The 12,484-nt window shown below is 39.8% G+C and overlaps 1 protein-coding gene across 16 annotated transcripts in view; it reads right to left on the bottom strand.

Moving 5' to 3' along the window:
• The window catches only part of DOCK10 (dedicator of cytokinesis 10), a 222,607-nt gene that overhangs the window by 114,792 nt on the left and 95,331 nt on the right, over positions 1–12,484 (bottom strand). For 14 of the 16 annotated variants that reach the window (XR_013542985.1, XR_013542984.1, XM_072995975.2 and 11 more), the window contains exons 2-3: positions 7,072–7,191; positions 2,788–2,877 (exon numbers count right to left, since the gene is read on the bottom strand). Coding sequence is in view for 14 of the 16 variants with exons in the window: in XM_072995975.2 (XP_072852076.2) it covers positions 2,788–2,877; positions 7,072–7,191 (210 nt within the window). In the remaining 2 variants the exon portion in view is untranslated. The remainder of the gene's footprint in view (positions 1–2,787; positions 2,878–7,071; positions 7,192–12,484) is intronic. The other 2 variants (XM_078389207.1, XM_078389204.1) reach the window with 1 other exon arrangement.

Below are 12,484 nucleotides of genomic sequence, written 5' to 3'. Positions count from 1 at the left end.
TGACAATTCTGCAATAAGGGACAGGATGAACTAGCAATTGTGGGGGGTAGTGATAAGTCACCCTGTCCAGCCTTGGAAGGGAGTACACACATCTCCCACATATGTGCTGAAATAAAGTATGGAAGGGACAATGACAGGTAGTCCCACTCACCAAATACTGGAATAAGATCCAGTGGTCACAAAGGAAGCCGATTTCTGAGTAAGGTGTTAAAAAAACTATAGGTTCCTCCCATGGGCAAACACTAGTATCAGCTTTCTCAGGTAGATATGATGAGTGCTGAACATGCAGGCATAAAGGTTTCACCATCAGCACAAACTATAGCCCTGTTCAATACTTGCAGCTTGGAAAGGAGTGTTTAGTTTCCCTCTCCATTGTCACTTTCTCCATATAAAGAGTGATGTCTCTGAAGGTGAGAGGTTTCTGCTCGTATGCAGGGTTTTAAATATAAGAACCCCATTTTCCACGATTCTTGTTCATGTACAGTCACCACACACATGCAAGACCATTCTCCCCTTCAGATATGTTACTCACTGCATGGAGAACGTGACAAAGGAGAGCAAATGTGTTAAATGCTCCTCTCTCTCTCTCTCTGTCTCTCTCTCTCTGTATTTTGCATCTGTTTTGTTTTTTGCTGAGAATAAAATAAGTAACAACTGAGTGAAGCTTAAGCCTCATTAATTATGAATGGAATGTAAGTTTAAGGGTACTAATAATAAAAAAAAATACACTCAGTGAAAAAAATATTGCAAGCTTGTTATTTGAGAGTATCAGCAGGAAGCAAAAACTTAAGAGGCACACAGATGAAAAGTGGGAGCTCATTGTGGGAGCCCACAATCACAGAATTATAGATTTAAAGCTTTGTACCTCTGAATGTTTTGCTGAATAGCCCATTTATGCTTGCATAAAGGAAACTGCATAAGTCAGGGCAGTGAACTGTTGCTCATTGAAAAAGTGCAGGTTGCATTCTTGGGCCAGAAATGCAACCAACCTCTTGTTAATTAGTGGCAATTTGCCTCCAGGTATTCCTCCTGGCTGACTTATCTTTTTTTTTCTTTTCTTCAATAGATGATGAAACCATGAATTGCAGTCTAAGCTATTACATGTAAATTTTGAGTGGTCTCCCTTGTAAAGATCAATTATAATGTGATTCCTCCCCATCCTGCATACTTAAGAAATACTGTATTGTTCTCTTGCATGTTTCCTAGAACACGTTTATGATCACAGAACACTAGGATGTAACTTAACTTTAAGAAGGAAACTTCTTTATAAAAATGTCACTCTTATATTCAAGACATTTGCGGTGCCAGTGTTGGGGGTGGAAAGGAAGGCTGCATTGGAGAAACCACAGTGGAGAAAACCCACAGTGAGGAAGTGTTTCAGCCAGATGCATCAACTTTTCTAGAATGTCTCATGTCTTATATGGCAAGAGACTGGTATTTGTATCATAAGGGTGAACACAATATAAATTGAAAAACACTTTTGAAATTAAAAGTGCAATATAAATGATAAACAGCAACAACAAAATAAATAGCATGAGCTAAGAGTGATTTGGGAATAATCAATTTCCCTTGTGCTTTTAAAACTAAAGGTAGAAATGAAACTATATACAAAAGCTTTCTTCAGCATAATGATCCAGTTTGCACATTGCAGTGCTCATGCATTGTGCAGGGGAAGAGCACTGCCACTAGGAAGTCATGGTTGTGGGTCTAGAAATTGTTTGCATGAGGAGAATACACTCTGCTGACATTCACATACAATGTTCTCTTACAACAAGCTCGTAATATAATATTGGATGTTGTTGATCCATTCCAAAGAAATGTTTTGTTTTGGGATACTGTGGCTGCAAATCAACAAACAAACTGCATGAGTACTACAGTAGTTGGATCAGACCTCATGGACTTAAATTTGTTTGGATCACTGCTCAGGTAACACATTCATTTGGTTGTTGTTTTTTTAAGTTTAAGGACTTAATCTTTTCTCTGCTTGACTTTAGTGTACGATTTTCAATGGTTCAGAACAAACAACGTGACTATGTAGAATAAGCATATCTATCTAAACCAGGAGTCAGCATCTTCAACAGATCTAAGATCCATTTTACAGCTCTTGGTAACAGACATAGCCTGCATTTCACTCTCTTGCTGAAACTAGAAGTGACTAGAAACCTACTTTCAGTTTCAGAAACAAATAATTTGCACTGAAAATTCCCTGCTACATGGTCTTCTTCTTCACCATGGTTATCAGCAGCAGCAAATCAGTTTCTATATCACTTCCCAGATCCAACCATGCCTCAATGCTTCTGCTTTCCAAAGGGGGCGGGATTTTAAATATGGCAATATTTCATGATTAATTAGTGAGCACATCAAAAGAGCAGAGCATCAAATCTTACAAGGCATCCAAAATACTGCTTAAATATTTGAAGCAGTGAATCAATCAGGTGTGAAAGTTAATACTTATAAAGAAGAGCTTTTAAAAAGACTACAAAAAAGTGTTATTTATTTGATTTGTTGGAGTGCAAAGTTTTGGTTTATGAAGGTGTTGTTTAACCCAGGGATTTCCAAACTATGGTCCGCAGGCCACATCTGGCCTGCTTTGCCTTTTTATCAGGCCCAAACATAGGAAAAGGGACCCAAGCAATCCACCACCCAAACTGTCTTTGCAAATAAGATGTGGCCCTCATACTGAAAAGTTTGGAGACCCCTGGTTTAACCTTTTGGAACAAGACAAGACATAAACTCACCTGTTAAAATGGTGCACATTTCTGATCAAGGAAATCAATGTGAACATACCTCTTTAACAAACAGATGTTCAGCTTTTTGCTCTGCATCTTCAGAAACAGACAAGTACAATGTTCTTATTTCCCAGGGAACAGTGGCTACCTGTCCAAACAAACAAACAATTATAGAATATATAATGAGAATTAAATCGTGATGTATAGGAGTAAAATGGCTTATCTTGGGAGTGTGGTGGGGAGACCTGATTTGGATATGCCTATTCTTCCCAAGGACTGCACAAAATATATATTTTAAATTCCCGCCCCCCACAACATTCTTATTTGTTTTTAACAAGGAGCTGGCAGCAAATATGTATTTGAGTTCTTGTCCACAGCATAGTCCAACTTTGAGAACAGCTTTCACATTCACTTACCTTTAGCCTCTTTATAGAGATGAGTAACCTTCTACAGAGACAGAGAAAAGAAAGACGTAGTACTTTGCTTCCAGTTTTGACAGAGTGAGAAAAACAAGAAGCCTGACAAAGCACTCCAGCTCCATAGCATCTAAGCCAGAAAATAGAGCTTCCAAGTTAACAATTTAGAACACAATGTGTCAGTTTAGCAGAATTTTCCATAGAAAACCAACCTCAGCATCCCTGAAAACAACTGGAAATCTTTACCTCCTGCTCAATTTGAATATGAAATGAAATTGTGTAACATGTTCCCTTACAATACATCTCAGTATCTACCAGTGACATTTACTGAATACCTGCTGTCTATTAGGAATAACAGGAAATACTTTATATATATCCCAAGCTTTATAGTCTCAGAATAAAAAAGCAGAATAAAATTATTTTGCACAATCATATTCAATATGAATTCTTAGCATTTATATAGAAGTATGTTAGGAATTAAACTGCTTTGCAGTTTCAGTCTTCTTTGTTCCCACAGCCATATTGTGAAATTAGTCAGCACACACCTCCACAAAGTTCTGTGGCAAGAAGGCATTGTAATAGTGATCATCAGTTACCCATAATCCACTGGAAAAAAAAATGATGGGAAATGCCACCTCCGGCTGCACAACACTGAGGGCCAAACTGCACAAGACCCCAGCTTCACAACTGCAAAGTAATAAACCCTCCAGAAGACAAATTCCTTCACATCTACTGTGCCTGCAGAATCAGCTCCCACACTTGAGTACACTGTTTGTCTCCCAACGACCATTGGGACAAAGGTAAGCTAACTTGCAAATTGCAGGGCTCATAGAAAAATTTGAGGTAAAATAAACCAAAATCCTTTACCTATTATGGGTGCTCCACTTCTTATAGGAAATTTTACATCTTTTATAGTTTGGCCTTGAATGGAAAGCTAGGCCCATCAAACTTGTCCAGAATGGCCAGTGGAGAGGTTATGGGAACATCTGGAGGGCCACAGTTGTCTACGCCAGCCTAGCAGAGCATAGGACTAAGATGGGGCAACAGCTTCAGTGGAATCAGAAGGAATTTTTTTACATGGGTCCCCACCCCATGTTCAGGAGCCATGGTAAAGGTAAAGGTAAAGGTTCCCCTTGACAATTTTTGTCCAGTCGTGTTTGACTCTAGTGGGCGGTGCTCATCCCCGTTTCCAAGCCATAGAGCCAGCATTTTGTCCAAAGACAATCTCCCGTGGTCACATGGCCAGTGCGACTTAGACACGGAACACTGTTACCTTCCCACCGAGGTGGTCCCTATTAATCTACTTGCATTTGCATGCTTTCGAACCACTAGGTTGGCGGGAGCTGGGACAAGTGACAGGCGCTCACTCCGTCACGTGGATTCGATCTTACGACTGCTTGGTCTTCTGACCCTGCAGCACAGGCTTCTGCGGTTTAGCCCACAGTGCCACCCAAATTGCCCAAAACTGCTAAAAAATGCACTGTGACCATCTGTTGACTGAATTGTTGCAAGGGAGAAGATTCCGTGGGCCTTTGCTCTATTTTGTTTCTAAGTCCCTCACTTTACATATGAATGAAGCAGATACTGTATATTAAAAGAAGCCATATTCACCATTGCCACATCTAATTTAAGCCCAAAGTTCTCAAGTTCTAAATTAATTCTATTTTTACACACTAAAATGGAAGAACTAAAAATCTGTGGAGTGAGGATTACTACAATAATGTAGTGAATGAATTCTTTGGTTTCACAGCTGCCATTGAGCGACATTTACATAATGTAGGGAATGATGCTACAGGTAATGCCAACACATATTAAACTGGTACTACTTTTCTCGGGATAATTATATCCAAGTACCCACTGCAATGATCTTTGGGATCAGGACTCATATAACTTGATTCAGAACATGGGCAGAATCATGGAGGAGTTGCATCTCTGTTTCTCTCAGGTGTCTGCTCTTCTACATATAACATTCAGATGTTGACATAGTAGGAAAACGAAATTCCAGTCACACATTTGGGAGGCAGTGGACCAGGAGCAAACATCTGGCAAACTTGCAATGTCATTGTGAGAAGGAAACATATGCATTTGATGCTCCTCTTTACAATATCAGAGATTGGAAACAGTAATTATTCACCTGGGTTTGCCCAAATAATCCACTAAAATATTAGATATTAGAGGACTGAAGATTACAAAACCTTTTTTAAAATTTGCCCTATACTCTCACATATGAACCATGGTGGAGCTGCGGGTTAAACCACAGAAGCCTCTGTGCTGCAAGGTCGGAAGACCAGCAGTTGTAAGATCAAATCCACGTGATGGAGTGAGCTCCCATCGCTTGTCCCAGCTCCTGACAACCTAGCAGTTCGAAAGCATGCAAATGCAAGTAGGTAAATAGGTACCACCACGGTTGGAAGGCAATCACATTCCATGTATAGTCGCGCTGGCCATGTGACCACGGAAACTGTCTTCAGACAAAAACGCTGACTCTATGGCTTGGAAACAGGGATGAGCACCACCCCCTAGAGTCGGACATGACCAGACTAAATGTCAAGGGGAACCTTCACCTTACCTCACATATGAACAGATATCACGTTTAAAAGTGTTCAGATTTAAAAATTGGCAAAGCACTGGGATTACTAAGATTTTTGTTCAGTACTCAGTTATCCTTTTTAAAGCGGCAACTAAGTTCCCTTCTGAGAATCAGGTGTGCTAAAACTGCTAGCTACAGACCTTCTTGTCACACATACTCAAATATGCTTCCTATTTAGTCTTATGATTTTAAAACTGCTGCAGTCAAGTGAAGATACTTGGGCACAGGATCAAATGAGAGAACTGACAAGTGGTTTATAACTGCTGTTATTATATATTATATATATCATCTGATCACTTTTATGTTGTGGTGACCCTAATGGAGTTTTAAAGGTATGTGTGATATTTAAAGAGTGGGTTTACTAGTGTCAGCCTCCATTAGTTTTCATGGCCGAGCAGTGATTTCAAGTCAAGTAACACAGTCTACCCATTACAATGCACATTTTGATTTATATCTACTTATATTTGAAGAGAAAAAATTTCCCAGGAGGTTATTGAAATAAAGGCAAACATCTGCAGCATGTTCAGTAAGTTTCCAATTTACATACATTTACTGTATGACATAATATTACCATTCCAGGATAATTCAAATACTCTTTCCTAAGCTCAGTTGGTAACAAATTGGGTATTTAGTACTGTGGTTATATTTGAATAAACAGATTTAGAAAATGAAATGTAGTTGAACAGGAGATACAACATGTAGTAGAGCCAATAGACTAAGAACTTCCTTCTCCCTCTACACTCCGTGATTTTCAACCAACTAATATGGCACACTCACAGCCAAAGCAGCCATTTTGTTTTTTTATTTACTTAAAAGATTACATTGCCTGGTCAATAACAATGACCATGGACAAAATATGGGCAAACGGTAGCTGTCCATAGACTTCAACAACTGTGTTTGCGGGGTGGCAATGATCCTGTGATTTACTTACCATTATAGGTACAGGTTTTCAAAAGTAACATTGTACTTCCGTATTTCTTAGTAATAACTAAAATAAATAACTGTGTGCCCTCAAGCCTATTCTGATCTACGACAACCCTTTTCAGAGTTTTCTATGTCTAAAGAACTCAGAAGTGGTTTACCATTCCCTTCTTCTAGGGGCCTCCTGAGATTGTGCAGCTTGCCCAAGGCCACACAGGTTGGCTCTTCTGGGATGCACAGTAGGGAAACTGAAGTCCCCAACCTCTAGCTCTGCAGCCAACCAGATACACAATTTACTAGCTATCTGGCCAGCAATAACTAAAATAGTTACTTAACTCGCTGAGCTATCTGGCCAGCTAGGAACTGTAGAAGGTGACATTATTCTGAACAAGCTTTGTATTTTATGCGCACTTACTGAAAAGTCATCTTCGGGGAACAAGATGAGGTCTTTGAGACAGTCATCCTCAATATTCTTCTCAAGTTCTGATATGACCGCTTCATAATCCACAGGTTCCAGAAGTTTGGGTTTCTCCTGCTAAGGAAATGAACAAAAACAAGACATGGTTAAGTTTCAACCTCCATCCTTCTCTTTTATTTCTTTTCAGGGAGTTCTGTTTCTAATATCCTTTTACACAATGGAGCTGCTGTGAAACATTTGGTGTCCTTTCACAGCATGCTATCAAAGGGGCGAATGGCCATAAACAAAGTTGGCGAGTCAAGATGTTCATTATCTGCCTCAGCATTTCCTGATATTCAGTATGCTCCTGGGGAGAGAAGCTAATTGTAATATGTAGATTAAAAATCATCCCACTCTGTCACTTTAACCCATTCATTAAGCTCAGGAACTTGTCTGTATTTTTTGAGACTCCATTTTGGCACAGCCTATGGGGAATTTTCTTCTAAGTGAATCTGTTTCAAAATGATCTACTTTAATTTCAATTGTTTCCATAAGCTATACGCTGATTCTTCACAATTACTCTTGTATGCTTGGCCACATTTTCAATTTGGGTAGCTTGCAAGATATAAAAGTACCACTGCTGTTTAACTTGGCATTTATCCTGGTTTATCTGTCAGGATAAATTATTTGGCAGTTGGCCCTCATCTTTTTCTCAGTCAGGCGCAGGATTGTACCTTTGTAAGCCATTATGAAAGTGCTATTATTGCTGAAGTGTGATATTAGCCTTTCAAAATGTGCTTTAAAGGAACAACCTTGGAGAATGGGGATTCATACGTGCTGCAATATGTTACTCAGAAGCAGGAAAAGAAGAGCCTACTGAGACAAAAGGGCTTTGAAGGCAAGATTTTACACTGACAAGATAAATGGTATCTTGCTTATATTAGTTGGGGGTGGAATGGAAACGATAACAGAATAGGATACAGTGGGGTCTTGACTTAAGAACGGCTTGAGTTAAGAACATTTTGACTTAAGAACCGCTCTCATAGGAAAATATTGACTTGACTTAAGTACTTAGATTTGAGTTAAGAACTGAAAAAAACCCAGGTGGGAGGCAGGGAAAGTGCAAAATTTGAACTTTCAGTTAACTGTTGGCCAGTGAAAAGGGTGCCTGTCTGCTTCCTCACTCCTCCCAGCATTTAGAGAGTGGATTGGGAGACAGTCTTCGGACTGCCTGGTACTGCCTGGACTGTATTTTCCCTGCCTTCCCTGAACCTTTCTTGACCTAAGAAAAAAAGAAACAAAATATCCCCCTCTAGTGGTCGAAAGGCAGAATAGCAGCTTCCCATTCGTTTCTATGGACGGAAAAGAGCAGATACGGATCAAATGGTTTTCAATGCATTCCTATGGGAAATGCAGATTTGACTTGAGAACATTTTGACTTGAGAACCGCCTACCAATACGGATTAAGTTCTCAAGTCAAGACCCCACTGTACAGGGAAGGGTCCAAAGAACCTGTCAATGTCAACTGACCAGAAGTGGCCAGAAAACTATTTACAAATTTTAAAAAGCAATTCATCAAACAGGAATGTGTAAACAAACCTCTTGGACTGGACTTCTGATGATAGCAAAATGCATGTATTTGCTCCTAAATTCATTAAATACACAAATGTTGAGGTGAACTAATTTATAACTGTGGTTAAAAAGAAAATTATGGTTTTCAGTTATAGTACTTTAGTTACCATATGCTGCTTAAGAAAAATGCATCTCGGTTAGAGGAAATGGGCACTGCCTAACCTCAACAACAGGTTAACCACAACCAGCTTACTCCTGGCTGCTTCTTTAGGCAGAGAGTTTTGACCTCACCACTGTTCTCTTACTGCTGAACTCCCAGCCTCTTCACATTTGAGGGAAAGACAGAGAAGCAGTAGTAGGTAGGAATATTTTTAAGACTGGAGACAGATGTACCTTTTCTGCTTCTCAGTTCTGTTGTGGAGTGCATGAACGGGATGAGAGGTAGCATCTGAGTGAATGAATTCCCGCCTGTTTAATAACAATTGTGTGCCATTAAGTCAATTCTAACTAGTGGCAACTCTTTTCAGGGTTTTCTAGGTAGAGAGTACTCAGAAGTAGTCTATCAGTCCCTTCTTCTGGGAGCATGCTGGGAGAGTGCAGCATGCCCAAAATCATACAGGCTGGCTCTTCTGGAATGTACAGTCATGAACTCAACTCCCAGACTCTCCCTCTGCAGCCAGATACCTAACTCACTGAACTATGCAGCCCACCTGCTTACCTTCCTTGGATACGAAAACTCACCTTAACTCTGTGTTTCGTCCTATTTCCCTACAACCATAATTGTGCCTTCTGCCCTACCAACTACCACAGATGCCAAGCATCTTAGGATGGATTTGACTGATTTAAGCCTTTCTCCCAGAAGAGGAACTCCAGGTTTACATTCTGATCCTCAACAAAGAAAACGTGATCCAGACTTTATGTATATGACCTGTGCAATACAATACCAAGGGACGGAGGGAGCTATACAAAAGCAGTCCGTCTTACAAGATAGTACTGGACCCACTGTTCTTACTAACACACCATAGTAGGGAGTAGGAACAGCTGCTGTTTTCTACTCTGTTGTCACCACCACCATTGCAAATCCTAGGGTTCCTGAGTATGCTCTTCTCACTGGCCTAATCATGTTCCCTCCTAGCCTTCTAGCTCTCGCACACAGAAGATGTCTGTAAAATAGTATCACAAAGGCTTTTCCTGCTAACATTGTAGATTTGGGGGCTTCAAACTCACATTCTAATTCATAACAACTGGGATAAGCAGGAGATGTCAGAATTGGATGGGCTGCTGAGAAAATGAATGGATGTGCTATTGCCAGGGCACTGCTGTTTTGTGTGTCAAAACCTTGATAGCTGGCAAGAAACCTGATTCCTGATACTGATTCATCTTATTTGGGCTGTGGAGAAATCTGCGTCCTCATCCCACATGTGTCCACATCCCGCATGCTAGATCACACCCTTGATGTGAAAACGTCACACCAAAATTACAGATTTGGGAGCAGTACATAAGGGAGTACAAATCTGGGCTGTCTCAGTGGAGAATACCTCTACTGTCCTTACAGCTTCTGTTTGAGAAAGGCTGGGATGGCTGATATTCTGGTGGCAGTAGAAGTACTGGTGGTAATTAGATGCTTTTATGGAAGCCTTGGTTGCCTTCCATAAAAATGAGTCACAGACTTTTCTTATGACTCCAGAAGAGACTGGCCATTTTTACAGCAGCTGACCTTTGTGTAAAAGAAATGTACCCATTGATCTACTAAATTCTTCAGCTGAGAAACAGAGCAAAATTGGAGAGGCAAGAAACTAAGGGCCAAATGATACATAAAATTACATGACATTAGAAGAGGGAATTCTGTAACTGCTTAAAAAAAAGCTGATTGTCACAATAGGAGCTTTTCACATCTGCCACTGTTTACATATTAGCTTGCTTTTTCTTGTGATTGGCCATAGAGTAGTAAGCACAGGCTTTGTTTTCAAATATGATTGTAGCACAGAGTTTTGCCCTAAGACCTTGTAACCCACACTTATTTGGAGATCACTCCCATTTAACATAGTGCGACATACTTCTGAACAGGACTGCAGAGAATTTAACTTAAAGGGATGAACCTTTGGCCTTGGCTACCAAGATCAGCCAGCATGTTCGGTTCCTTGTGTGATGTTTCAGTGTGGGAAGCTGCACATTGGAGAAATGTACCTCATAAACTGCAATACATACACAACTGTTCCACAAAAACCTGATCTCATCTAAAATACTGGAAATAAGTCAAATCTCTTTGGTTTGTTATAGAATGCAACCTACAAGTTGGGAGCATACCATAAAGAATGTTTGAAAAGATAAAACATATATCCTACAATACTAGACTGGCAGAGTTGAAAGGGAAACCAAGAGTAATGTTTTCAAGAATCTGTAAACTTCTATCTGTAGCTTATCCAGGCAGTGATAAAATAGAATCCTGGTCAATATACAGTATGTTAGTAAAATCAATGGGATAGGGAAACCATATCAATTTGTTTTCATTTTAAATTCTACAGAGACATTTAGCTGACTTTAAGAAGTTCTATGATCAAGGTTACTTTCCTTGTCCTAGGTGTGATGTTACTGATAAGCATTAATAAAGAAAAGTTACCTGTATAATGTTACAATGTTGAAAGTCTTCAGTTTGCATGGTCACTGAATTAGCTTATGCAGCAAAACAAAGCTAGTGTCACTGAAACTGCTGTGGTCTTACTGGATTTATGGTTTATGTTTCTTATTTTTACAAGACATTCAATTTTTCTGAAGGCCTTGTATTTTTCCCTTATTTCCCTTATTCTTGTTCTGCATAACGTACTGCCAGTGCAAAGATACTTCCTAGTTTCTTCCACCCACACACTTACTCTACCACTATGAGAATCACAACTTCCTGAAATTATTCTGCTGATGCTCCTCTAGTTTTTAGCTGCAAACAGAATTTTGAAGAGTCTGCAGAATTCAAGAGAAAGTGTTCATCTGAGCCCAGTGAGTGTCAACATCTAGGGTGAGCCTCCTTTATCCACAGAAGCTCTTCACACAGTTACAGACCATGAAAAATCAGACAAGAACAGTACTGGAAACAGCAATGGAGGAGAAGGGGGGGGATCTTGCATGGTCTCCTCCCTCCTTGTGGATTTACTTTATTCAAATTCCTAATGCCTGAATAGAGAATGAATTGCTGAAGCTTCTCTTCTGTTAAACATGTCATGGTTGAAACAAACACTCATAGTGAGTGCGCTAACTATCTAGTACAACCCATCTTAATAATGACTCAGATTCGTCATCAATTGAGAGGAGGAACATGTTTGACTTCCTATGTTGAGTAAGAATCCCACAACCTACAGCAACATGTGCTAGATGAAGCAGAACCTGAAGAACCATTTCAGTATTGTCACTTCAGTATTGTCTCACTAGTATGCCACAATGAGTCATGTTTTTGCCATGGCTGTACAACAGGAGTGTGAAGGAAGATGGAAATGTATTCAGCTCAATTCTGTCTTTAAAGTATAGTACAAGCAGCCCAGTTCTATCCATGGTTTCAGCTTCTTTGGGCAAGCACTGTCAAAACGGCATCCAATCATGATGCAAATGGAAGACAACCTTGCATCTTCACTTGAACTATCTTCATCTCAAGCAGTTTTCCAACACAAAACTGACATTTTGGAGATGAATGTTTTATAATATGGAACTTGGGAAATGGCACCATGTCATTTAGTTGCAGTAGCACAGCCTGCGAACCACTCAGTTTTTACATGAAGTTTTCCTTCCAGGGTCTCAATCCAATTTAAGTTAGGCAATGTTCAGTCCTGCAGAATCTGATGGAACACATTAAGCATATTAATTTAAAAATGTG

The sequence above is a fragment of the Pogona vitticeps genome, chromosome 3, assembly GCF_051106095.1.
Source record: "Pogona vitticeps strain Pit_001003342236 chromosome 3, PviZW2.1, whole genome shotgun sequence".
Taxonomy (NCBI): Eukaryota; Metazoa; Chordata; class Lepidosauria; order Squamata; family Agamidae; genus Pogona; species Pogona vitticeps.
This window is presented reverse-complemented; position numbering and strand designations above follow the sequence as displayed.